This window comes from Myodes glareolus, chromosome 11 (genome assembly GCF_982192425.1).
Source record: "Myodes glareolus chromosome 11, mMyoGla1.1, whole genome shotgun sequence".
NCBI classification, from domain to species: Eukaryota; Metazoa; Chordata; class Mammalia; order Rodentia; family Cricetidae; genus Myodes; species Myodes glareolus.
In genome coordinates this window covers 55,867,975-55,895,758 of record NC_142036.1, presented here as the reverse complement: position 1 = coordinate 55,895,758, position 27,784 = coordinate 55,867,975, and the positions used below count along the sequence as shown (strand labels likewise).

The following is a 27,784-nucleotide window of genomic DNA, read 5'->3' as shown; positions in this document are numbered from 1 at the left end:
GTTGGCCTTGCCACTAAGGAATATCTCTTTGCTGGGTGGTGGTGGTAGTGCACACCTTTAATCCTAGCATTCCAGAGGCAGGCAGATCTCTGAGTTCAAGGCCAACCTGGTCTACGGAGTGTGTTTCAGGATTTCAGGACAACCAAGGCTATACAAAGAAGAAACCCTGTGGGGGGGGGAGAGAGAGAGAGAGAGAGAGAAGAGAGAAGAGAGAGAGAGAGAGAGAGAGAGAGAGAGAGAGAGAGAGAGAGGAGAGACCAGTGTTAGATCAGGCAAGGTGATACTCACCTTTAATCCCAGCACTTGGGAGGATGAATCAGACAGCTCTCTGGTGAGCTTGAGACCAACCAGGGCTCCACAGTAGAACCCTGCCTCAAACAACAATAACAATAGAATACACAAAAGCAAAACAGAAATCTAAAAAAGAAAGGAGGGAATTTGTGCGTAGGATGAGATAACGCCTGAGATGATTCATATTGAACTTGTCATGGTCGTTCCTAATTCTTGTGCTTTCTCCCCTCGGCATCTCCTCCACAGGGCAGCTCCTCATAGGATTAAGCTGGCAAAGGTATGTCTGAGCCGCCACAGAGCACCAGGCTCTAAGTCTCCTCCGGGTCTGTCAGGGTTGCAGTCTGGAGTCTTCCTGAAGGGTTTCAGTGTGATGGGCTCCTGAGAGATCCGTCCCCTCATGAGTGGACTTTTCTTCATCCATTACCTTGGTGGGGATGCGAGTATGTGTGTGTATAGACACGGGAATGACACCAAGAGTGTGTGTGTGTGTGTGTGTATGTGTGTAAACACATGGGGACACCTCTGAATGTGTGTATGTGTGTGTATGTAAACATGGGACTAACACTGGGAGTGTGTGTGTGTGTGTGTGTGTGTGTGTGTGTGTGTGTGTAAATATGGGAATAACATTGAGAGTGTATGTGTGTGTCAACATGGGAATAACATTGAGAGTGTGTATGTGTGTGTGTAAACATGGGGCTAACTTGGAGTGTATGTGTGTATAAACATATGGGGACACCTTTGAGTGTATGTGTAAATATGGCAATAACACTTGGAGTGTATGTGTGTGTAAATATGGGAATAACATCGAGAGTGTGTGTGTATAAATATGGGAATAACATTGAGAGTGTGTATGTGTGTGTGTGTAATCATGGGACTAATTGGGAGTGTGTTTGTATAAACATGAGAACACCTCTGAGTGTGTGTGTAAATGTGGGAATGACACTGAGAGTGTGTGTGCATAAACACATGAGAATAACTCTGTGCATGTGTATAAACAAATGGGAACAACTCTGGAAGTGTGTGGGGGGATATAACTCTGGGCCCCAAAACCCTGTCATGATTTTGATCTCATTTCTACAAATTTCTTCACCTGTCTGGACAGGGGATATCCTTAAAACAAAAGATCTTCATTATAAAATTACCCCTTCCCATCATTTCTCCCCCTCCTCCGTGTCCTTTCCCTCCCCTAATCCTGTTACATTCATTTGTGCTCATTCCCTGCTGGTCTTTTTCTCTTTCATACAAAACCCGTCACACTATGCTTGTACATACACACCCTTAATCCCAGCACTTGGGAATATATATATATTGAGGCAAAGAGAGGCAAGCAGAACTTTATGAGTCCAAAGCCAGCCTAGTCTATATCGAAAATTTCAGGTCAGCAGGGTTATATAGTGAGGCCCTGTCTCCAGAAAGATAAAGAAAAACAAGAAAATGAAAATGTTTATAAAAGAGTGTGAAAATGTGCAGCATCAATTTATATACAAGCTCTAGTTCTCATGTTTTTACATAGGGGTCACAATTACCATTTTACTGCCCTTTCCCAGTTTATTCCTAAGTAGCTGCTAAGCAGCCCTCTGATGTTATAGAGTTTCACTCCCGCCCCTTGAATTTACTTAAATAGTACAGCTGCAGAAAACTGCAGGCATCAATTTTGTCTTCCGTGGCTTGTTCACTTTCCTAGGAGTAAATATTGGGGTGTAAGATGTGTTACTGCTATCCTTACTCAATGTGGGTGCTATAGACCACTTACACATATTTCTACTCCACCTCCCTGCTGCCCACTTGCTGTGTGTTGGCTAACTTTTTTGGAGGTAGCGTAGCCTGCCCCAAACTGGAAGTTCCAGTTCGTTTCTTACTTGTAGTTTGATCTGAACGTTGAAGATCCCTGATGAGGCTAAGCCACAAACATCTGTCACAGTATCCACAGTATACAGATGCAGACATCGAGGCCACACACATCCGTCACAGTAGCCACAGTAAACAGATGCAGACTGGTCCAGGCCACACACATCCGTCACAGTAGCCACAGTAGACAGATGCAGACTGGTCCAGGCCACACACATCCGTCACAGTAGCCACAGTATACAGAAGCGCTGGAATCTTGGCCCCATCCATAAGTAGCTGCAAGACTTACATAATTAGTCACCATGATCCTTCAGTTTCTTTATCTACAAAATGCATCTTTAAGAATTTCTCTTCTTTATCTATCATATTTCCATTTGTTTAAAATTAAATTTTCGTATTCTTTCTTTTTTTTTTAACCTACTTGGGGTTGGGCAATGACTTCATATAGTCAAGTGGTGCTCTTTTTATTTTTTTAGTTGAAAATATAGCTTTTATTTGACCATATTCGAGGTAAACACCTCCCCATTATGAGATTGTTTCTCCCCACAACTCTGTGTAGTGTTTTATTCTCAGATAAATTCATTCTTTCGGAGTATGTGTGTGGTCTCAGGGATCAAGCCTAGGGCCTTGAGCATGCTAGGTGTGCATTCAACCTTGGAGCCGCACCTCCAGCTCTAGAGAATGCTTAACTGAGACTGTGGTGTGGAAACAGGAGCATAGGTACACTATTCACGCAACTCTCCAGCAACTCTGAATGATATTTACATATTTGAATGTTTAACAAGCAAGCTAAGGTTGTATATCTGTGTGTGACAGAGCCAGGGTTTGACCCCCGCTGCTTCCCATTTTCCCCTTAGGCTCCGATGTTACTAGTTTTTACTCTTTACTCTTTGGGGGGCCTACCACCCAGCTCCCAAATAAATTGCATGGAGTCTTATTCTTTCTTATGATGCCTAGTCTTAGCTTGGCTTGTTTGTAGCCAGCTTTTCTTAAATTCTTCCATCTATCTTTTGCCTCTTGGCTTTTACCTTTTTCTATTTCTGTATATCTTAATTTCTTACTCTGCGACTGCTGTGTTGTTGGGTGCCTGGCTCTTTGGTTCCTCCTCTCCTCCTTTTCTCTTCCTCCCTTCTTTCTCTCTGTTTGCCAGCCCCACATTTTTCTTTCTCCTGCCTTGTTATTGGCCATTGAGCTCTTTGCTAGACCATCAGGTGTTTTAGGCAGTCAAAGTAGCACAGCTTCACAGATGCAACATAAAAGAATGCAACAGATTTTTGCATCATTGCACAAATATCCCACAGCATGAAAGAATGTAACACATCTTCAAATAATGTTCCACAACACTCTCACCTCTGGATTTAGAAAATACAGAATTTTTGTGATTCTGGGTCTCAAACCAAGCATCTTGAACACACTAGGCAGGTGCCTTACCAGTGAGTGGTAGCCCAGCCCTTCCGAATATGTCTTTCCTCCCATTACAATGTAGGGGCATAGATGTACTGCAGAGACTGTTCTGTTGGGGCTGTCTAAGTGCTTGAAATGATAACAGCCCCTTTGGCATGCAGGTGCTGAGCGATGGAGGCTTTCATGTCTTGTCTGTGGACTACAGAGGTATGTGTTGAGAACAGTGTACAAAGATGTGACAGGGACAGAAGGCTTTTGATGACCTCGTCGGTTCGGAGGGCATGATGCTATGTTCGCCTCTTCTCGCTGCCAGGCTTCGGGGATTCCACGGGGACACCCACTGAGGAGGGGCTAACCACAGACGCCATTTGTGTCTACGAATGGGCCAAGGCGAGAAGTGGCAGAACCCCTGTGTGCCTGTGGGGCCACTCTCTGGGTACAGGGTAAGTGGGGGCCGAAGCGCTGTCCTCTGGTGGGTCCTTGTGTCTTCAAAGGCACAGCAAACAGGGAAGGAAAGCCGAACTGGAATATCTCCAGTAGTCTCTCTCCCTCCAGAAATGCTAAGAGAGCCTCCCTGACAAGCTGCCTGCTTTCAAGACATGGCAAGTCCCTTAAACTCCCTGTATAATCATGAAGCCAACAGCTATTCTGGAATAATCCATGACAGCATTAAAAAGAAAGATCCTTAAATCAGGATCTATGATATCCTTTGAAATTCTGTGCAAAATTATGTGTCTGTCTGGATTCTCGAGGCAGAGAGCCCAGACCTTTTTGTCAATTGCTGATTCTGGGTTGTAGAGGCTGCAGTGTCCAGTGGACTGCTGTGTTTCACACGCACACTGCCCGTGTCCACTGGACGGCTGTGTTTAACACACACACTGCCCGTGTCCAGTGGACTGCTGTGTTTCACACGCACACTGCCTGTGTCCAGTGGATGGCCGTGTTTCACACGCACACTGCCCGTGTCCACTGGACGACTGTGTTTAACACACACACTGCCCGTGTCCAGTGGACTGCTGTGTTTCACACGCACACTGCCCGTGTCCACTTCTGTGTTTCACACGCACACTGCCCGTGACCAGTGGACTGCCGTGTTTCACACGCACACTGCCTGTGTCCACTGGACTGCCATGTTTCTCATGCACACTGTTACTGTTTTACAGAGTCGCAACAAATGCTGCCAGAGCATTAGAGGCGAAAGGTAATGTAAGATTCTTAAATGGCAAGTTTTGGGCTTGAGGAAGAAAAATACAAAGTGAGGAGGTTCTGTGAAATTTGTGTACATACTGACCACAGACCTGAAGAGTCACCCAATTTTGAAGGATTTTTTTAGCAGTGTAACTGCTGCTTTTCTGGGCTGTGAAATGAAGAATAAACACTAAGGAAAGAGTTACAGTTACTTGACTGGGCATGGCAGCACACACCCCCACAATCCCAGGGCTCAGGGGGTTGAGGCAGCAAGACCCTGAGCTTGAAGGTGACAGGTCTTAGTCTCAAAGAGTCCTCCTTCTAATATGATGTAATTTAAATCATAGATAGAAAAATAATATACTCTGAGGATAACAATAGCCACACTGCCCTCTGCAGCCCAATTTCCATAATATTTGAGTCAGTGTTGTTCAAGAGATCTGAGTGTAGTGTGTATCAGATTTTGAGAATGTAGCTTACTTGCTTTCTAACTGGTTTTATGAATTTAGGCTCTCTTTAAATAGATATGAGTTAGGTCAGATCATTTGTTTAAAGATAAAAAAAATAGTATAGAGGTGTTGGATTAAAAAACATGAAAAAAAACCCAATGCTGCCATGAAATTAAAAAAAAAATCTTAAGACCAATTGCTTGTGGTTTTGTTTGGCAGTTGCTTCCAGTTTCTCACTGAGACAGGGTTTCTCTGTAGCTTTGGAGCCTGTCCTGGAACTAGCTCTTGTAGACCAGGCTGGCCTCGAACTCACAAAGATCCGCCTGCCTCTGCCTCCTGAGTGCTGATATTAAAGGTGTGCACCACCACCACCTGGCAGTTTGTTTACTTTTTTGAAAAACTTGTAACCTTTTATCTAAGCGTCTGTCTGTCTGCCTATCTATCTATCTATCTACATCTATCATCTATCAATTAATCGAATCTGTCTCATCTATCATATATCTATTCATTCATATATTTATTTATCCATCCTGTCTGTCTATCTATCTATCTATCTATCTATCTATCTATCTATCTATCTATCTATCTATCTATCTATCTATCTATCTCTATGTCTTCTAAGAATCAGAACCCTGTGTGCTTACTCAGGAACTCTCAGTTTCGTTCTTCCCCTGCAGCCCCTAGAGCAGCTCTCCCCAGACTGATGTCTAACTCATAGTCTCTCTCTTACTCTTAGCCACCCGACTTCTAGCAGCCATGGAGACTTACAGCTTGCCTAACATGTTGTTTTTCTCTCAAACCTCCAGTAAAAAAAAATGTCCTTGAACTTTGGTTTCTTTTTTTTTCTCTTTGCTTTATTTTTTATTTAGCCATGCTGGGCATCAGACCAGGGCCTCAGGCATGATAGACAAGCACAGCACCACTGAGTTACAACCTGGTCTCTTTTGTTTTCTCTTTATATACCTACTTATTTTTGATGCAGGTATAACAATCACATGGGGAAGATGGTAAATTGAAGACGTAGGTGATGCTCTCTTCTTCCAGGAGCATTTTGGGTGGGAACAAAATCACCATGAATCAATCAGTGAAAAAGTTGATTTGAGGCTGGACTCAGCCCATATTAGGGTTGTTTTATATTGAATACACTGTTTTTCCTAGAACAAAATCCTTTGAGGTCATGCCAAAACTCAGAGAAATGGTCTGTAGTCTCCCTACCTCCTAGTCACCCTGAATAGTTAGTAATTGTATGTGTGCACGTGTGTGCGCTTGTACACACATGTCTGCATATGTGTAGGCATGCATGTAGGGCCAGAGATTGAGGATAGGCATCCTTCTCATTGCTCTCCACCTTATGCCTTGAGCAGGGTCTCGCTAAGCCTGGAGCCCACTGGTTTGGGTAGGCTGGCTGGCGAGTGAGCTGTAGGTGTCCTCCTCCGTCTGCCACCCCAGTGCAGGGAGCACAGTTTTTTGTGTGGTTGCCGGGGATCCCCACTCAGATCTTCATGCTCGTGTGGGAACCACTGTCCCAGCCACGTCACCGCCACGGCCCCTGAGCAGCGGTTTTTATCCTTCTGGTTCTGTGAGCGTACCAGTCGTTCTAAGTTCTAGTTTTGAATCCTGCCAACTAAGATGGAAGCATTTCGAGTGCCATTTGCTTTGAGGGGAAAGGTAGCCTAAATTTTTCGGACTTTTCTTACTTGGTACTAGCCTTAAAGATTCTCACAAATCAGTTATTCTCAAATACCTTCAAATAGATACATATCACATATGTACACACATCCAAATGCACACACTTGCATCCATGTATATTTACATATATGCATACATATACATGTGCATATACATGCATAGTCATACACACACATGCACATACCCCTGTAGCAGGCTTTCTTTAGGCTGCCAACCAACTCCCAAATCATGACACGGAAACTTATTATTAGTTGTGAATGCTCGGCCTCAGCTTAGCTCGTTTCTTGCTGGCTCTTATAATTTAACCTGTTTGTCTTCATCTACATTTTGCCTCAGGGCTTTTTACCTTCCTTTCCTTCTGTCTGTCCGACTTCATATTTGGACGACTGGTGACTGCCCCGCTGGGTGACTGCCTGGCCCCAGGCATTTCCCTCTCTTTCTAGCTCATTCTCTCCCCTCAAGCCTAGACTTCTCCTCCCACTTGTTCTCTCTGCCCACCAGCCCCTGCTGTCCCTTCTACTGTCTAGCCTTTGGCTGTTTAGTGGTGCGGGAGAATTGTCTGTATTCTGTCAATCATGTTTTAAATAAACGCTGATTGGCCAGGCAGGAGGTGTAGGTGGGAAAACCAGACAGGAAGTGAAAGTGATGCAAGGAGAGCAGGAGAATTCTGGGGAGGACGAAGTTGATTCCTCCCACTCCTGCCCAGATCACCGAAGCAGCAGGATGTGAGCTGCCCCACTGAAAAAGGTACTGAGCCACATGGATAAAATAGATCAGATAAATGGGTTAATCAAGATGTAAGAGTTAGCTAATAAGTAGCCTGACCTAAAGGGCCAATCAGCTTTATAACTTACAGAGATCTCTTATGTGATTTTACTTTGGAACTAAACAGCTGGGGGGCCGGACAGGACAAAACTCCAAACAAGCCAGGCCCCCCTCTCGTTACAGTTTAGCTCCTTAGTAGACTAATCAGGTGCTTTAGACAGGCAAGGTAAAACAGCAACACATCTTTACATAATTAAATTCAACATAAACAAATTCAACCCACCTTTACCTAGTTAAAAGTAATATTTCATAACACACCTGTTTTCTGTATACATTTTCTACTTGCTCTCTGAGCCTTGACCAAACAACTCAATCAGCCTCTGGCCTCTCTTTTAGAAAAGGCTGAAGATCCTCTTTCTCCATATAATACTTTGCTTTCGCATATTTCCTGAGCCCAGGCAGTCTTGTATTCTCAGTAGAAGGCAGCAGTTTCATCTGCCATGTCATAAAAATACTCAAGAAGGAGAGGGTTTGTTAAAAACGCATGTTCTCCAGCTGGAGTAGTGTCTCAGTCAGCAAAGCGCTTGCCACACTCCCTTTGAAATGAATTCTGTTCCCTGAACCTATGTGAGAAAGCTAGGAATAGCAATGCAATTATGGGATGTTTATTTATTTGTTTATTTAGGCAGGGACTCACTCTGTAAACCAAGCCGGACACATGCTCACAGAATTTGCCTGCCCCTGCCTCCCAGGTGCTGGGATGAAAGGTGCGTGCCACCCATGCCCACTGTGGTGGCAAAGCTGCAGTGACCTCACTGGGGAAGCCTACTGCGATGGTCCACCTCTAATCCCATCACTGGGGAAGCAGACAGGAGGATTACTAGGATTCCCTGGTCAGCTCCAGATCAATGAGAGACCCTGTCTCCAAAAACAAGATGGGCAGCTCCTGAGGAACATGTCTGAGCTTGACCTCTGGCCTTCCCATTCACATGCACATGAGCATGCATGTTTACACACTCACTCACGTGAACATGTGCACATGCACACACACACACATTCTCAAGCCCTACCCCAAGACTGTCCCCCAGCTGGGGTGTGGGGTTCAAGAGCTAGCATATTAAAAGAACTTCACAAATGGTTTGAATGTAGGCAGTTTATGTCTAGGGCCCTGAGGACCCCTTAGGGAAGCTGGTATCTTGGTGGGTGAAGAGGAGAGCCAGGCCTTTGTTTTCAGTTGTTTTTATTATTCAGGGTGCCCAGTTGATGCCATTGTCTTAGAAGCTCCATTTACCAACATGTGGGTGGCGAGTATCAACTACCCTCTGCTGAAGGTGAGTCTCCCGCTCCTCTTACCCTGTGCGATGCGTAGGCTGTCCCCACACCCAGGTGTTTACAAATGCGGCTTGTTGTTTAAAGGAGTTTTGTATGTCCGGAGTTGTGCTAGCCTTGGTCCATTTACTACTGAAGGCACAAGGGCTCCTTCTCCCAGAGGAGCAGATTAAGTGGAAGATTCCTCCCCCAAAATTAACTATAGATATTTTATAACTATTTTAGTTCATGCATTACTGAAGTTAGCACATATTTTGTAACTTTAAAACTGATTAGAAATATATTTATTTTAAATTGAAAATAAAATTTTATGCATCAATTTCAGCTCTATGAGTGCCAGCCTTATCTCTTACATTATATTATCATAAGGAAGAAACTACAGAAAATGCTTTATACAGAGTACTTCAGATATGGACAAACAGTTTTCTCAAATGAGTAAAGCATAAAGATTAAAGATGAGGGTTTTTATACATTTTTTATTGATATTTATTGACTCTACATTTTTCTCTGCTCCCCTTTTCCTTCCCTGTCTCTTCCCTCCCTGCTCCAACCCTCCCCCAAGGTCCCCATGCTCCCAATTTACTCAGGAGACATTGTCTTTTTCTACTTTCTACTTCCCATGTAGATTAGATCTATGTGAGTCTCTCTCAGTGTCCTCATTGTTGTCTAAGTTCTCTGGGGTTGTGGTTTGTAAGCTGGCTTTCTTTGCTTTATATTTAAAAACCATCTATGAGTAAGTACATGTGATAATTGTCTTTCTGTGTCTGGGTTACCTCACTCAAAATAATGTTTTCTAGCTCTATCCATTTTCCTGCAAAATTCAAGATGTCGTTATTTTTTTCTGCTGCGTAGTACTCCATTGTGTAAATGTACCACATTTTCCTTATCCATTCTTCAGTCAAGGGGCATTTAGATTGTTTCCAGGTTCTGGCTATGACAAACAAAGCTGCTATGAACATAGTTGAGCACATGCCCTTGTGGCATGATTGAACATCCTTTGGATATATACCCAAAAGTGGTATTACTGGGTCTTGAGGAAGGTTGTTTCCTAATTTTCTGAGAAATCATCACACTGACATCCAAAGGGGCTGTACCAGCTTGCATTCCCACCAGCAATGCAGGAGTGTTCCCTTTTCCTCACAACCTCTCCAGCATAAGTTGTCATCAGTGTTTTTGATCTTGGCCATTCTTATGGGTATAAGATGGAATCTCATGGTTGTTTTGATTTGCATTTCTCTGATGACTAAGGATGTTGAACATTTTTTTAAGTGTCTTTCAGCCATTTTAGATTTCTCTGTTAAGAGTTCTCTGTTTAGGTCTGTGCTCAATTTTTTTAATTGGATTGTGTGATATTTTGGTGTCCAATTTCTTGAGTTCTTTGTATATTTTGGAGATCAGACCTCCGTCTTATGTGGGGTTAGTGAAGATCTTTTCCCATTCTTTAGGCTGTCGTTTTGTCTTGTTGACTGTGTCCTTTGCCTTACGGAAGTTTTTCATTTTCAGGAGGTCCCATTTATTAATTGTTTCTCTCAGTGTCTGTGCTGCTGGGGTTCTATTTAGGAAGTGGTTCCCTGTGCCAATGCGTTCAAGTATACTTTAAAAATGAGTTTTAAAAATCTATTGTGCACATCATCCTAGTATTATTATGATTTATTGTCTTTTTTGAGCTAGGTTTCATTTCATAGCTCAGGTTGTACTTGAACTCACACCAAGTAGCACAGGCTAGCTAGATTTCAACCAATGACAGTCCTCTTGTCTCAAGCTTCCAGATTTCTGGAATTACCTCATGACCCACCACATCTGACCCAATACCCTAAGTTTTTATTTATTTATTTATTCATTCATTCATTTATTTATTTATTGGTTTTTTGAGACAGGTTTTCCTTTCTCTGTGGCTTTTTGGAGCCTGTCCTGGAACTAGCTCTTATAGACTAGGCTGGCCTCGAACTCACAGAGATCCCTGCCTCTGCCTCCCAAGGGCTGAGATTAAAGTCATGCACCACTACTGCCCATGCTCTGTTTGGAGAGAGGGGACATGATGGAAGTCATAAGTGACCACAGAGATTCGGTCCAATTGCTAATTAGGATGATGTAAGTGATGAGTGTGGACTCTGAATCCAGACAGATTTGGGTTCAAATCTAGCCTCTGTCACTAGACCCGTGTGAACACCCCTACCACCCCTGATATCACCTAAGTTGTCTCTTCCTCTGAGTTTTCCATTAAGAAAAAATAATGAGGCTGATAATGTCTAATGCACAGATTGTTACAAAAAAAATCAGTAAGACACTGCAGGGGGAGTACCCAGCGGCTGGCAGGATTCCAACAACGAACCAGTGCCCACTCATTCTGTTTCAGAGTGAACTAAAAGGAGTCTTAGGGGAGGACACAGAATGGCAGTTTCAGGGTGGGAAGAATGGAGAAAAGAGAGTAGGCCTTGTGCTCGTGTGTGTGTGTGTGTGTGTGTGTGTGTGTGTGTGTGTGTGTGTGTGTAGAGCTTACAGAGAGCCTGCAACTAAGTGAACTTCCTGAAAACAAGGTAAAGCAATGAGGAAATGAAGGAGCTGGGGTGGAGACAGGTGCAGGGACACCCTCACACGCATCCTTTTCCGTGATCCCAACATCTCTCTCAGTGTGCTGTCCTTACCTCCGCTCACAGGTGAGGGAAAGCAAGGCTCAGAGGCTAGCCCTGTCACCACCTGAGTCCTCTAAGTCCAGGCAGTAGGCCAGAGGTGAGCAGCCTCTGGCCTGAAGGACTGGGGCAGATGTGGAGGCTCATGGTTAAGCTGGGAGTGTTTTAGCATACGGGATCACAGCCATGAAGGGTGGAAATGAGGGCAGATTTCACGCCCCTGGCATTTTAAGAATGTTTATCTGGTTTTATTACAGAAGAAAGGGGGGCAGGAAGGCAAATTAAGAGTCTTCCTTTTAGTTTCAGAGGGCAACTCCCCTGGTAGGGAGTGAGGGATGGTGGGAGGAGATTGACTTGGCTTTCTTCTTACCCCTTCGGAATGTGAGAAGAATTGCTGAAGGGTCTCTTATTGAACTTCCCCCCATGAGTCCCAGTTCCGGAAGGGGCAAATCAGGAGACAAAGAAAAGAAAAGAAACCTGGTCACTCCCCCTTAGCATGGACACAGAGGGAGAAGACGGCGGGGAGGCTGTGTGAGATAGCTGGCCCACACCTGAACGCAGATCATTCTCAGAGAGCTGGACAATGCGCAGGCCAGGCGGATCCCGAGCAGGCTCTCAAAGCAGCAGGATCGTGCCCTACGTGCTGTCTCTAGCCTCCCTGTCCTGTGCCAGTTTGCTGACTCCTACAGTTACTAATCCCTACAGGATTGTGAATTCCCTTCTAAAAGATCAGAAAAAATACTTAAAATAATTGTAGCACTTAGGAAGTCACTGTCTTTTCTCTAGTAGCACACTTCAGGTGGCAGGCTATAGGCTCAATTTTGATGATTTTTTTTTCCTTTTTTGAAAAAATGGGAAGCGAGGACTGGCCAGATGTCTCACTGGTAAAGGCACCTGCCGACCTAATGGCCTGCATTTGATCCCCAGAACCCATAGGTTTAAGGAGAGAACCCACTCCTGCAAGTTTTCCTCTGAACTCCATGTGCACACGGTACACACACACACACACACACACACACACACACACACTGTAAATGTAATTTTTTTTTTAAAAAAAGTAGCACTCTGTATCTATAGTATAAATCATTCAGAAGGTTGAGGTAGGAAGATCATGAGTTAAAACACACCTGGCATCATTGTGAGATTCCATTTGAAAAAGAATTGTGGGGTTTGCTGGCCGTGGCCTGCCTAGTTTCTGTCCATCTCTCCCTTTGCAATGTTCTGACTACACTGCATCCTTCCACCCTCTCCTCGGAGCCACAGTAGGAGAATCATGTGACACTGCTGCTCTCGCCTTTGTAAAAATCTGTTCTAAGAATGAAACCTGAAAATCAGGCCCATTGAGGAAAAAACTGACTAATCACTTAGGGTACACGCAGGGATATTTGCATAAAAAGAGCCATTCCACCCTCAGGAAAGATTTATTGAGCATCTATTATACACCAGGAAGTCATCTAGATTTTAAGAGTACCAGCAGAAAAGAGAAATGTCTGTGCACCCACCCTTGCCAGTGTAGAACTTACATCCTTGCAGGAGAAGTAGAAAACCAGTCCCAATAAGAGAATACTGTCTAGGGGTGACTTGGGGTGATGCTGTGATGTAGGGAATGGTGAAGGCAAGACTTCGTAGCTGGCAACGAAGAATCTCTATAGAAAGTGTCCTGAAAACATGCATACAAGTAACATTGCACAGACTGAACAGGTTATATTTAGGAATATATATATATATAATTTAGCATTTTATATACACATATATACATATATGTGTATAATACATACATATATACATATCAACATGCATACATATGGGGCATGCATGAAATAACAACTAGTTAAAAAAAAGAGGCCATGATTTTGAAGGAGGGGTAGGTTTATAGTAAGATTTGGAGGGAAGAAGGGGAAAGGAGACATTTAATTAAGCTATAATCTCAAAAAATGTGAAAGGAAAAAAAGAGTTACCTTAGCTCAGATCCACTGAGCCAAAAATCTAGAGGTCTGTGGCTGAGAGAAAAGCAAAAGGAAGGAAGTTCTGATGGAGTTTATAATATTCTAGCAGCAGAAGGCAGCCAAGTCAGACTTAGGGGTTTAGCGACAAAAGGTTAGGAGCCTTGAAGGCCAAGGTGGTGTGCCCTTTGGCTAAATCCTAGCATCCGTGCAGGGTGTTAGGATAAACAGTTCTAGGGTCTGATTCACAGGGGGTGGGGTGGAAGTGGAGCTGAACGGGTCCAAAGGTAGAGGAGTGGCTCGGGCCAGTGACAGTGGAGCTAGAGGACCACGATTGGATCTGGAATGCAGTCTGGGGTGCAGGAAGGTGGGAGGAGGGTGCTGTGTCTCTATAGGGCTTTTGTCCTCTGCTCTATGTTTTCAGTTAGAACATTCTAGGGCTTATGAGCCAGTTATGTGATGACATGATCACAGTATCGAAAGGCAGACTCAGCTCCTACTCTGCTTACCGTCATTAGAGAGGAAATTCAGTGTGTGCAGAATGCCAGTTGGTGCATATGGGGTCCTGTGGCCACTGTCAAAATCTGAAATGTTTTTCTAAAGCATCACAGTAACAAATCACTTTCACCATTGAGAGTGTTCGAATCCTCTCAAACCAATTACCTGCATATCAAACACCCTCACCAGAATTGGTCTAATCTGAATGCCGCTTCCTAAACAAACTAGTTAGTTAAGTCTGCTTGTGTTAGAAGCAAATTTTAAATTTAGCATATCACTGCTGTCTTGTGAGCCGTGGAGTAAGAGCTTGACTGTCACGTGTATTTGAAATGAAATAATACAGGAGGAGGTTACAGCCAAATATTAACAGTGATTATCTTTGACGGTAGCACTGTCTTGTGGCTGTTTCTCTGCTCACTTCTGCGTTTCCCCTCCAAATCCTTCCATTACAGGAAACACATTTGAAGATTCAGACTTGTTTTTAAAGTTTAGTGTGGCTAGAGTGGCTATCCTGTTACTCCTTAGGGCTCATAATAAGAGAATGTAGCAAGTTGTATGCCTGCTTGGGAAAGTTGTTCTGAGACCTTGCAACCATCCTAGACAGCTGTCATACAAGCTTTAACGTCTTTGGTTTTTCTTTTTCAAAAATAGATTTGCCAGAAGCTACCAAGATGTTTAAGCGCACTTATGGATGCCTTTAAAGAGGACAAGATAGTTTTCCCTAGCGATGAAAAGTAAGCCAACCAAGATGCTTGCTCTCGCTCTTGAGTAACCACCATGGCGGACGAGATGAGAACTCGGGTATTGGCCTTCCTTCTCTCTGGATTTCATGCTAGTTCTAGGACATGGGTGCTAGCTCCGGAGCAGGGTTTCTACACATTTTAGGGTCTGCTGTTCACCCGTGTCCGAGTCATTGCTTTCTCCAATCCAATACTTTCTCTGACATCGTAGAGATGTATTTTTATGAGCCCTGTGAAAGGCTGCTAGGGTCAAGCCTATCAGTCTATGGGGGTCCCTGGCTGTATGGGATATATCTGACGATAAGGGAGTCTCTGACTGTATGGGTGATCCCTGACTGTATGAGGGATCCCTGACTATATGGAGGATCCTTGATTGTATGGGGGAAATCCTGGCTGTATAGAGGGATCCCTGACTGTATGGGGGATCCCTGACTGCATATGGGGGATCCCTGACTATATGGGGAGAATCCTTGACTGTATGGGGAAATCATGGCTATATAGGGGGGTCTTGGACTATATGGGGGACCCTTGACTGTATAGGGGGTCTCTGACTATATGGGAGATCCCCAACTTCATGGGGGTCCCTGACTGCCAGCTCTTATTCCCCATGTAGCCCAAACCTAGGTAATACCAGCCAGTAGACCCAGTAATAGCTATAATGATTAGAAATAATTTAAGAATGCTTCCAAATAGGCAGTTGTTAGTACATCCTTGTTCCTATTTTGGCATACGAGGAAAGCTAGCCTTCTGAGTAGTAACCTCTAATGATGGATTTGGAAGGATACGGAAGCATCTGAGCAAGCCCTGAGAGGGGAAGTCTTTCTGCACGCCTGCGACATTTGTATTGCCACACTGGGCTGCCCAGGGGGTAAATCACACCTGGGACTGACATCTACACTCTACTTCTATGGGGAGGAATAAATTAATTGATGCAAGAAGGTCCCAGGTTCTGGGGTAGATTTTGTTATTTTTGAGTTATCTTGTTTTGTAAACTTTAAAAAATTGATTTCAATCTTATGTGTGGGTACTTTGTGCACCATGCATGCACAACACCCAAGGAAGCCAGAAGAGGACACCAGGCCCCCTGGGACTGGAGTTACAGATGGTTGTAAGCTGTTACAGGCGTCAACTGGAAGAAGCCAGTGCTCTTATCAACGGGGCTATCTCCCTGTCTTGTAGACTTTTAATTAAATACTCCAGGCATTACACAATGAAGTATAATAAAGTAAAAGATAAGGTCTACTAATGCCATGCAAATCCATTATTTCAATGTGTATTTTCTTCAGTATTATTAAACTCCACATAGAAGTGAATTAATTATTAATTCAATGCAATAGTGCGAGCAAATCAGAGGGAAACATGAATGGGGATCAAGCAGTTACCAGGTGACGCTTTGCACACAAAATGCTGTGACTCCTTGGAAGGAAGATTTTATTTCTTGTGCTTTGGGCGAACGTCACACATGGCTAACATTGTAACTTAAAAGCTCAGGGTTGAATGCTTAAACTGGGTGCCCTTCTCCCGTCTGCTCTGCCCCCAGTGTGAAGTTCCTGTCCTCCCCGCTTCTCATCTTGCATGGAGAAGACGACAGGACAGTGCCTCTGGAGTACGGAAAGCAGGTAACGCGGGAGTTCCACCAGTTCTCCATCCGGCTGGCCTTCGATCAGAGGTTAAAGGTCTCTGACATTGTAGGGGCTGCTCTGCACTCCCAGAGACCTGTTCCCTCATCTATCAGTGCCCTTGGCTGCTTAGTCTGGAGGAGTTCTGGGGTAGGGGTAGACTTTGGTCCCTCACCTGGGGTCTGTGGCTAAGTGGGACCCCGTGTTACCTCTAATGGTGTTTTCCTTTAAACAAACCTGTGCTGGAGTGGGACCTTTGGGCCTTTGTAGTAAGGTGTGAGAAGAAAAATGGGTTCATCAGTATTTTCTATTTGTCATGGGCATTCTGGTCCTCAGCTATAGAAACAGTCAGTGGAAGACCTGGGGGACCCCTAGGGTCTGACTTGATGAGAGACTCCCCAAGTTCCTTTCCCTTTTGGGAAGTCAGACTTGGAGATCTATGGCTGGATCTCACCGCTTTTGACTAGATCTATGGCTAGGTCTCATCGCCTTTGACTAGACCTGTGGCTGGGTCTCACAGCCTTTGACTAGTTCGATGGCTGGGTTTCATGGCCTTTGACTAGATCTATGGCTGGGTCTCACCACCTTTGACTAGTTCTATGGCTGGGTCTCACGGCTTTTGACTCTGTCCTTGCCTCTCTCACAGCTCTATGAAATTGCACACAGTGCCTACAGGAACAAAGAGAGGGTCAAAATGGTGGTGTTCCCTCCAGGCTTCCATCACAACCTTCTTTGCAAGAGCCCCTTGTTCCTGAGAAGTGTGAGGTGAGAGCCACTCTTGCTAACTGTGACTCAATTAGTTGTGCTTCAGTGGCAGCTATCAGGGCAGGGCTGAGTTATTTAGACCAAATGTGAGCTGACCTAAGCCCTCTTTCTGCAGAGACTTCCTGAGCCAGCAGTGGGCATGAGAGCTGGGAGGAGCAGGAATCTCCAGTGAAGATGTGGTACAAACGTCACCTGAGCTGTGGGCTACTAGGATGAGCCGAAGCCCTTGGTGCTTCTACAGGTCACCTGCCGCTTAAATAAAGAAAGCTGCATGGAATGTTCTTTAGTTCATGCATCGTCGTCTGACTTGAGAATCAGCCAAATCCTCAATGTGGACAATCAGAATTTAATACGCTCTGATCTCATCTATAAATGTCCACTTTGGGGTATCTATGTATGTCATGGTGGATCAGCTACAATGTCCACAATGGGGATATCTGTGAGTAAGGTAGCTGCCAGTGTAGGAATGCCAATGTCTCCAGAGATGGGATGAGAAGGGACCACTGAGGAACCAGAAGGTGTTTCTTGCCAGACACTGAACTGTGAGCCTCCTGAACTTGGCCTTCGCGCATATTCAGAACTGTGAGCCTAACTTTAGAATGTTTGTTAGTTATCTAGATTAGCACCTTCTGTTAGGACAGCTTGAAGGGACCCAGACAGCATCCTGGAGCTTGAACTCCGACGGTAGTGAAACTATTTCACCTGGGTTCCTTTAGATGGCAATACACACGTCCGAGCAGTTTCCCAGCAATCCTAGCAGGCTGCTGACTGACAACTGGAAGTCAACATTTTATTGTTCAGCTCCAATATGGCCATACATTTCCTTTCCCATTGCCGGAGGCACTTAGCTAGTTATTTAATAACAAAACAGAATCAATGAAGCTATAAAAATATTCAAGTTCAACAAGACGTTACTCCTTTCTGAGAGGTATTCTACTACCACTACTCCCCATTGATGCCCCTGCTAGACTCGTTGGAGAGGGAAATCTTCAGATCCGAAGGCTCCATGTTCCAGATGTCCTTGGCGTATTCCTTAATTGTCCGGTCGCTGGAGAACTTCCCTGAGGCAGCTATGTTTTTGAGCACCATTGTGTTCCAGGCTTTCTGATTCTGTGAATAACAGAAGCACATATAGTCCAGGGTCTGTGTGCTTGGCACGCTTTGGCAAACATCAGGCCAAACACACTTCACAGAGGAACACACAGGAACCAACTAGAGTGACTTGTAACTGCATTTGCTCTGCTGACAGTTGGCTAGAGCAGACTACGCTTGCTTCATGCTCAGAGTGTATGTCCCTTAGGGATAAAAAAGTGTTTTTCATTTTAAGGGAAACCATGGGCATGGCATGGTGGTGGATGCTTGTAATCCCAGCCCTTAAGAGGCTCAGGCAAGAAGATCTCAAGCTCAAACCCAGCCTGGGCTGCATAGAAAGAGACTCCATCTCTCAGGAGAGAGGGAGAGAGAGGGAGAGAGGGCGAGAATGCAAGCAAGTGAGAGAGAACAACAGTATGAACATGGAGAGAGAGGGGGAGGAGTAGTGAGAGGGGTAGGGAGGGGGAAGAGGAAAGGGGACAGAAAGGACAGAAAGGGGAGAGGGACAGGAAGAAGGAACAGAGATGAGGGGGGAGGGAGAGGGAGGGAGGAAGAGAGAAAGAGAGAGGAAAAGAGGGAGAGAGAGAGAATGAAAATCTATGGCTGCGAATTCTCTAATTGGTAATCCTACTAGGGTTCCAGTGTTTTAGCATGTAAGACATATTTTCCATGAGCTATTATAAATGGAAAAACCTAGGAGGAGAGCTGGCTTTCTGGTTAAGAGCACAGCACCTGTTACTTCTTTAGAGGACCTGAGTTCAGTTCCCAGCACCCCTGTGAGGATCTCATAACTGCCTCTAACTCCAGCTCCGAGGGATCCAATTACTTCTCCTGGCCTCCATGGGTACCTGCATGCACTTGGCATCCACTCACATATACACACATAAATAAAATAAAATGAATCTTAAAAAATAAATGTAACAACTTCTCTTCCACCTAAAGGGGGAAGAAGGGACTAATAATCACTATGAGAAGACATTCAAAGAGGTTTAACCTAAGACTCAAACAGTTTGAAAACCAGTGAACATTAGCTTGGCTTGCCCATTTAGCTTCCCTTGTTCCTTTGGAAGGCCCCATTAGGTTGGTTCTAAATCCCCACAACTCCACTGGGGCTCAAAACAGGGTGAACTAAGGTTTTATTCTCAATCAAAAATATTTCAAAATTTTACTTTTTTTGGTAAAAGCATATAAAATATATTTAACTTACAGCTTCTTATTTTTTTTAAAGATCTCTGTGAGTTTATTGGAAGTTATTCAAATTAAAAAAAATAAAAAAATTAAACTATCATCAGACCCTAAGTTATGCCAAAATGAAGCATGACAGCTCACTCAGGCGTAGAGACTTCTACCCAAAAATAAAAACAAGCTGGGAGGTGGTGGCGCACACCTTTACTCACAGCACCTGAGAGGCAGAGGCAGGCAGATCTCTGTGAGTTCAAAGCCAGCCTGGTCTACAGAGCGAGTTCCAGGAAAGCCAGCACTATGCAAAGAAACTCTGTCTTGAAAAACCAAAATATAAAAATAAGAACAACCACTGAAATGGAGAGCGGGCGTCTTAGCCATGTGGGTCATGCTTACTAACGCTCAGCAACGCAGTCACCGTCAAGGGCAGAGAGCTGCAGCCTGCACTAGCGATCAGGCAGGAATGAACGAAATGTTGCACTCCCAGTGGACAGTCTCTGGATCTGGGTTTAACTCTAGCAGAAGGACCCTCTGTGTCTAACCATCCTTGACCCCAGTTCTCGTCCTCACTCATCATTTCCTTCCCTCTTCCGGCTGACTCCTGTTTCTCCAGGTAGCTGTTCTCTTTCCAGAGTTCCTGGGGCTGCATGGGCTTCCCCCGCCCCCCATGCTCAGGAAGTGGTCGGTGAGTTACTTTGCACCAGCACGGCTGCACTGTTCACAGCCGCTGACTTGAACTTCGGTCTATGCTCTGTTAGGAGATTCATCTGACTCAACCTAAAGGATGAGGGCTGACTACAAGGCAGCATAGGCTTTATGGGGTCTCACCTTACAACCCCAGAGGGCTGTCTAGGGTGACTGTATGTGCTACTTGGCCGATCGCCTGCCCTGAGAAAGGGTGGGGAAGGATGTTTGTGAAGCCCGCCTGAAGCTTCAGCTCAGAGACTGCTCCTCAGGTACCCTTCCATGCTTTTTCAAGACATGCCTGGAGGGTTATTCACATGGCTCTAGGTCTTTCTTATAATCATCTAGAACCCTCTCTTGTGTACTTCACATTCTAGAGATCTGGCCCCACCACAAGACTGGTCTAGGAGTATTTATTTTTCAGTTTTCAGAGAAGACCAAGTCTGTTCTTATCCAACTAAACTGTGGCTTGGTCTTGTAATAATCTTGACAAGCGTTTCAAATACGAATGGCATATTCTATCCATCGCTGTGGCCGAAGGGTGAGCTGTCACCTGTATTTTGAACCAGCAGCCTTGGTGACTGTGATGTAGAGTTCTGGTTAAGAAACCTGGGGTCACAGGCTGCTTGAGGGAAGAGGGGCCAAGTTCAGCAAGGAGAGGCCTCTCACACCTCTGAGGTCAGTATCCTGAGCTTCCGGGACGGGCCTACACCATGGTAGGTGCTTGATGAATACAAATCCCTGGGGATTTTCTTTTTTTAAATTAGAGTAATGAAAAACTACAGCTGTTATTGAAGTCTCAAATTCCAACATCTGGGATAGCCCTCCCAGAGTGTCTTGTAAACTGGAAAAAGCATAGCCTTTGACCTCAACATCTGCAGAGTCCTCTCGCCCACCCGATCTCCTCTTTCCTCTTGGTACTGTGGGAAGAAGCTGTCAGACTCAGAGCCTGTGTGCTAGGCAGGGGCTCCACTGAGCTTCCCTAGGTTGGACTGGTCAATGGGGCTCTGTTCTTTAGAGTTCACAAAAAGGAAACAACCAATGAACCGTAGCAAGCCATTTAAAACCCACCACATACTCACCATATACAGCTGACTGACTTTTTCCTGGCACTTGACATAGGCTTCGTAGTCCGCAAAGACTTTAAATCTGTGTTCGTTTTTTGTATGTGTGAGGTTGGAAGAAAAACAAAATAAATTCATGAGCAGAGAGTCCACTTTAAACCCTTATTTGCTGACTGTGCAAGCATGCCTATCTTACCAACAAGAAGAGCCACCGTTTTGCGGTTCCCATATGTAAAAATGTCATCGTGGGTATGTGTGTGAGAGCTGAATGTATCAGTGGAAAGAGAAAAAGAAATAAGAGTTGAGTTTTCTTCTCAATCTTTGGTGGCGAATGCCCCGCCCCCAAGCTTATGGTAGCTAATTGGATCACAGGGTCCGTGCTAAATTCCGCGCGTGGGTTGTTGCTACTTTGAGAAGTTTTTGTCCCCTTTCCATGCGTCAAGTCAGACCAAGCAGGACCCCACCTGTCATGATAGAACAGCATGTTGACGATGTCTTTGAAGAGCTCAGGATGAGCGGGAGAGAAGAAGCCATTGTCAATCTGGTCAATGGCCAGCTTCAGCTCTGGAAGGGCCTCATAGTATTCTTTGGCCTCATACCTGTAGCAAAGGGTGGGTGGATGAGGAAAGAAAAGGGTGCATCAGTGAGTGTGATGAATGGCCCACCAAACGCCCCATTCGCTGTCAGGTACCCAGAAACACCAGCATTTATACCCACGGTTGTAGATTTCAACATAGGTATAATACTAGATCCTAATTTATCCCTCTCAATGGGTTTGTTCCTTATAATCAAAAGCATTAAGAACAGGAGATAATGGAAATTCTAGCCTAATCTGATAGAATAAAGTTTATTTTCAGTAGACTATGACTCTAATAGCACGGTGTGAGTGGAACTAGTTGCTTTCTTTGGACCCATAGACCTTTTGGATTCATGAAACTTGATGCTACCGAGTGAGACTTACTTCTAAGGGTCAGAAAGTGTATTTACCATCCTCTGAATTTCCTGGCGCTCTTGTGGGTTCTGCTTGAACTCGGGTTAATAAACCCAACTACATATCAAATGAGAACAAGCGCTGTGAGACACATCTCTTGCTACGCTCTGCCATGTTTCGGTTCATCATCAAGAGACCTTAAAGGAGCACCAGGTACCGATTTGACTTATTGACAAAAACATTCAAGGAGATATTGCTTTCTCTTTTGATTAAAGTAAAAAAAAAAAATCACAGGCACAGGAAGCTAGAAGGCTGACTGAACTGCTGTGGCTGGTAACCATGGCAACTTGCTCGTGCATCTGCCCTGAACATCCTTTAGCTACACTGGCTGGGTAACTAAGGCTAGCTGTGGCAAGGAGGGCCTGCCTCCTCATGGGAGATGTACTGTGTCTACGTCTCACGAGATCAGGCCTTAGTGGGATGCCTACATGCGTGAGCAGAAAGCCCTTGGAGATAATATCCCTTCCTGGGGGTGACCTCCTCAACAAAGAGGAGTGGCTCTCTCACCCTTTCTTGTCTAAAGCGGCCACATCATCTACCCTCATGCCAAAGATGAAGAGGTTCTCCTCCCCGGCTTCCTCTGCCATTTCCACGTTGGCCCCATCCATAGTCCCGATGGTCAGGGCCCCGTTGAGCATGAACTTCATGTTGCCCGTCCCGGAGGCTTCCGTGCCTGCAGTGGAAATCTGCTCCGACAGATCTGTGGCTGGAATGACTGTAAGCAGGCCCGGTCAATATGGTGATTCTGTCTCTCTCTCTCTGGGTCCTTAATTTTATGTGAACACTGATCTAGCTGGTCTGTTGTGGATGATGAGCATGTGTATATCCTGGTACCCCATCAGTGGTATAGAAGGATGGAGCTCACTTTCTCCTTGACCCAGGCAGCTACCCTTATGTACCTGTACACTCTCTCTCGGTCTACAAACTTTAGGAGTGTCTACAGGCTCTGAGCTATAACTTGGACATTATCTTTCTCCCTTTATATCTCTCCATTTTTATTTCCTCTGCTTTATATAACATACTGCAACTTCTATTTCTTGGCCCATACAATTCCTAGATCTTTCCTTAACTCTTCTTTTTGCAAGGGACTGAATTGTTCCATGTCTTCCCTTGCTCCTTCCACCGACACTGCAGTAGAGGTGTTTTGTGCCTGGGACTAGACATTCAAGCTCTTTCCCCTTCAGCCTCATGTGCACCCAAATCAGATCTGCCTGAACCTCCAAGCCCCTTCATCACAGCGGTCAAGCCTGAGTCTGCCTTACTTGAGAGTTTATTTGTGGATTGGATTTGTACTCATTTGTATTTTTGGAGCCTGGCTCCTTTCTCTTTATGCAGAGGCATTTAAAGCAGTGACCCCCACGGGCCCCCAAAAAGAAAAAAGAGAAAAAAAAAGAACAAAGAGAAAGTTGACTTTTACTTTTCTCAATCTGGGAAGTAGGTGAACACGCGGTTGGCATTGGCTAGTGGGTGATTTCTCTGCCAGTGATGAATTGTGAATAGAGAAAGGTCCCAGTGGTAAAGAAAGGGACACTGGCTTCCTGCCTGCTTGTCCCTGTGTGGGAACTCTGTGTTTGATTCTGGAGTGCACATCTAAGCCTCGTGCTTCGGCAGCGTCATGCCTGTCCTCATTTGCCATCAGAGGAACAAATGGCAGCCCTTCCTGCCATACAGTGATGAGAATCATCTGAGAGCTGGGGAGCTGCTGTTCTCTTGCAAAACCTGGGCTGGCAACTGAAGACCTTTCTTCCCCTTGGCAGAGGACCACGGCCAAGTTTAAGCATCTCCACCATGACAGGCTCTCCAGTTGTAGGAACCAGGCGCTTGCAAATATAACTGTGTGACAGCAACCTCATGGGTCACTCCGGTCACCTTAGAATGTTGCTAGCTTCCTGGAGTCAGCTGCCCCATCTCTACCCCGAGCAAGCCCAGATTTTGTCCCTCGCCTCCCCCATGCTTGGCAAGGAAGACATTACCTTTTTCGGCAAGAGATACTCTGTAATTCTCCAAGAAGATGACTTTCAACTTGCTGCCCACGACGGGGTCATTGTTCACCACCTCTGCCACGGAGGTGATCAGCTTTATGATCATTTTGGCCATGTGATATCCTGGGGCAGCCTTGGGGAAGAACAGCAGTATGTGGAGACACGGTCTGATTGATGAAGAAAGCAAGCAGCGAGAGACTAGAGCCCTTAGGCCCCCCTGAAATTCAGCCAACTTACTTTGCCGCCGATTATGACTGTCCTTGGCACAAATACCTTCTTAGGGTCTTTCTTGATGCCTTCAAATGATGGAGATATTTACGGATGAATGGTGTCCGCTATGCAGGCACAGGTACCCACCTCGAGACTGCTGCTTCCACCCCCGAGAGGGAACAGGGAGGGGGCAGGAGTCTCCAGGGAAACTCACGATTGTACATGGTGATCACATGCAGACAGTTCAGGAGCTGCCGCTTGTACTCGTGGATCCGTTTCACATGGACGTCAAACATGGAGGATGGGTTGATCTTCACCTTGTACTCGTTTTCCAGGAACTGGGAGAACTTCATCTTATTTTCCTGTGGAGAGTGGACAGGCCAGAGCCCTCTCAGACAGAAACCGTGGCTGTCCGGTGGAGCCCACACCCTCAGCTCCAAGGTGAGGGCAGAGATCCTCGCCTGGCAGTCAGTCTCACCTGCTTCACTTTGGCTATCTCCCGGAGGAAGATGTCGTCACTCACAAAGCTGTGCAGCTTCGTTAGCTGGCTCAGGTCTTTCACGTAGTCTTCTCCGATTTTCTATCAATTTAAAGGAAAAGGTGATACAGGTAATATCTTAATTTGAGACGGTAATCACGCCCACCACAACGGTTTTTGCCAGTGTAGGTAAGTGGCTCTCACGATGGGTTGTTGCCCTCATGAAAGAAGGTAGACCCTCTCTGTGGGGGAGAACTTTAAATATAAGAACTTCACATACAAAGATGATCAAGGGCCCAGGTTCTGTTACGTTTTTGACCTTGGTTATCCCTGTTCCATTTGTGGGTCACGTAGGCACTGTTGGCCATCATATCCATGTAATTGGTGCAGTCCTTGTTCAAAATAGAGGAATTTCAAGGGGGCTGAAGGGATGACTCAGTGGTTAAGAGCAGCCCCTACCACTCTTGCAAGGGACCTGAGTTTGGTTGCCAGCACCCATATTCGGGGGCTCACAATGAGCTGTAATGTCAGCTTTAGGAGACATGACTCCCTATTCTGGCCTGCCAGGGCACATGCATCACGTGCGTATACTCTTCACATCAACAGAACTAAAAGTAAAATTAAACGAACAAAAAATGATGGTCCTGCACGAAAGCATGAGCCTCGTGTTCAGAAGCCAGCCCTGCACATTAGGATGGGTGACATCCCTGTGCCCTCATGTGCCGACCCCACCTCCACCAGCCTCCCCCTCAGCGCCTCCTTCTACCTCTGCTATCAGGTCAGCCAGCCCCGGGTTGCAGAGTAACAGCCAGCGCCTCGGGGTGATCCCGTTGGTCTTATTCTGGAACTTGTCTGGCTCTAGCTCACTGAAGTCCTTGAATCTGCAGACAGAAGAGACAAACCGCTGGCCTGGGCTGAAATGGGCCGCAGAATCCTGCTGGTTGGGTAGAGTTCAGAGGTGCGCTCATGAAGCCAAGGGGAGGGGAGGGGAGGACTTGGCAGCAGCAACGGCTGTCATTTTAAACATTTGAAATAGAAGAGATTCATTTGCAATTCAAATCAATTGCCCCAAATCTAGCCACCTCCATCTGACTTCCTGGCTGTGACAGATAGACCAAGTTTTTCAGCAGAATAGTTCACGGTTGCTCTTACATCTAGAATTAGGGTGGTACAGAGAAAGTATTTTTGTCTTTCTTTTTAAGGAGACAACTCTCTATCTACAAGACAATATTTGAAAACATTTCCCAGGCCCCTTCTCATCCGGAAGCTCAACTGGTGATTAGCACCATTGAATTCATGGATCTGGGTTAGGCCTGCAGCCTCAGGACCGTCCGTCACTCACACTTGGGTCTTGACGATGTCCGAGTGGATCTTTGCGACGCCATTCACCGCATGGCAGCCCACGATGCAGAGATGAGCCATGTTGATCCTTTTGCCCCCGTCCTCTTCGATTAGAGACATCCTCCGCATGCGGTCGATGTCTTTAGGAAACAAGGCCACAATTCTCTAGCCAAAGGAAGACACAGAGCTCGCTGGTCACTTGAGTTTTACAGTGGCCCAGCCTCTCATGCCCCCAAGCAAAACCTCTGCTGGAGGGAGTAGAGACAGAGAGCAGAGCTAGTGGCTGTGGAGATGCCAGCCCTCCATTTTACACCTGCAAATGCACGAGTTTAACAGAGCCCCACTCAGACTTGAGTGCTTCCATCAATGACTGAAGGCACCAAGTCCTCGTTTAGGAAGGGAGAACTCTGTGGTAACCCCGGACACGTTACAGCCATGTTCTCCTGAGAGGTAAGCGTCTCTTGAAACGACTTACATCTAGATGCTTCTGATTGATCTCATAAATGATCTGCAGGTGTCGAGGCAGCAGCTTCTCCACCAGTTCCACCGGCCAGCGCTCCAGGGCCTCCGGGAGCACTGTGTGGTTGGTATAGGCGAAGGTTTTCTTGGTGATCTCCCAGGCCTGCAGGAGGAGAGGGTTGGTTTCTGTGCCTTCAGTGCACACTCTCACAGCACATCTCAATGCCCACGGGTGTTTCTGTGTAGTCAGGCACATTTGATTCCACAGAGACCTCAAATGGGCCAGGTAGCAGAATTATACTTCAATTTTTTTTCAGGGAAAGAGAAAGCTTTTTGTAAGACTATATAATAAGAATAAATTAGCATTCTGATTAACCCTCTCCATGATCACTACATGTCTTTTATTTATTAAATACTAAATAGTCACAGTTGGGGATTAAAACTTTAAGTAACATTTAGCAAACAGACAGCAGGTTTAAAGTTCTGCATTTTTAAGGTATATTAAAAATGTTCCCAAGCTGGGGACATGGCTCAGTCATAAAAGCACTGGCTACTCAAGCATGAGAACCCATGTTTGAACCCCAGTATTCACAGGAAACAACAAAAGCACGGGAAGGCAGAGACAGAAGGATCCCTGGGCTCACTGAAGAACCTGCTAGCCTATTTGATGAGTCTCAGCCTAATGTGAGACCTGGTCTCAAAAAACAAGGTGAACAATGCTGTAGACTATTATTTTAAAATATGTTACATTTGTTTTTGCTGTGGAACAATTGTTTAACAATGTAAAGATGGACTGCTTTTGTTTATGCTACATTTGTTTAACTCTGTGAAGCTGAGATTCTTTGTCTAAAACACCTGATGGTCATATAAGAGCTGAACCACCAATGGCGAGGCAGGAGAAAGGATAGGCAGGGCTGGCAGGCAGAGAGAATAAATAGAAGAAAAAACCTGGAAAAGGGGAGAGCAAGAAAGATCAAGAAGCCAGAAAAGGGGTCAGTCGCCCAGCCACCCAGCCACCCAGCCACCCAGCCACCCAGCCACTCAGCCACCCAGCCACCCAGCCACTCTGCCACCCAGCCACCCAGCCACTCTGCCACCCAGCCACCCAGCCACCCAGCCACCCAGCCACCCAGCCACCCAGCC

The 27,784-nt window shown here is 45.5% G+C and overlaps 2 protein-coding genes across 2 annotated transcripts in view; one reads left to right on the top strand and one right to left on the bottom strand.

The window, feature by feature from the left end:
* Abhd12b (abhydrolase domain containing 12B) overlaps positions 1-17,435 on the top strand; it is a 29,956-nt gene extending 12,521 nt beyond the window's left edge. The window contains exons 5-13 of the mRNA XM_048415395.3: positions 538-568; positions 3,705-3,750; positions 3,857-3,986; positions 4,707-4,744; positions 8,886-8,965; positions 14,686-14,768; positions 16,315-16,393; positions 17,040-17,158; positions 17,274-17,435. Coding sequence (XP_048271352.2) covers positions 538-568; positions 3,705-3,750; positions 3,857-3,986; positions 4,707-4,744; positions 8,886-8,965; positions 14,686-14,768; positions 16,315-16,393; positions 17,040-17,158; positions 17,274-17,301 — 634 coding nt within the window. The 3' untranslated portion in view covers positions 17,302-17,435. The remainder of the gene's footprint in view (positions 1-537; positions 569-3,704; positions 3,751-3,856; positions 3,987-4,706; positions 4,745-8,885; positions 8,966-14,685; positions 14,769-16,314; positions 16,394-17,039; positions 17,159-17,273) is intronic.
* A 492-nt stretch (positions 17,436-17,927) lies between these two features.
* The window catches only part of Pygl (glycogen phosphorylase L), a 35,333-nt gene continuing 25,476 nt past the window's right edge, over positions 17,928-27,784 (bottom strand). Inside the window, exons 10-20 of the mRNA XM_085697568.2 lie at positions 26,658-26,804; positions 26,184-26,347; positions 25,608-25,722; positions 24,842-24,943; positions 24,578-24,725; positions 24,391-24,449; positions 24,145-24,286; positions 22,679-22,886; positions 21,645-21,779; positions 21,199-21,265; positions 17,928-18,268 (exon numbers count right to left, since the gene is read on the bottom strand). Coding sequence (XP_085553694.1) covers positions 18,101-18,268; positions 21,199-21,265; positions 21,645-21,779; positions 22,679-22,886; positions 24,145-24,286; positions 24,391-24,449; positions 24,578-24,725; positions 24,842-24,943; positions 25,608-25,722; positions 26,184-26,347; positions 26,658-26,804 — 1,455 coding nt within the window. The 3' untranslated portion in view covers positions 17,928-18,100. The remainder of the gene's footprint in view (positions 18,269-21,198; positions 21,266-21,644; positions 21,780-22,678; positions 22,887-24,144; positions 24,287-24,390; positions 24,450-24,577; positions 24,726-24,841; positions 24,944-25,607; positions 25,723-26,183; positions 26,348-26,657; positions 26,805-27,784) is intronic.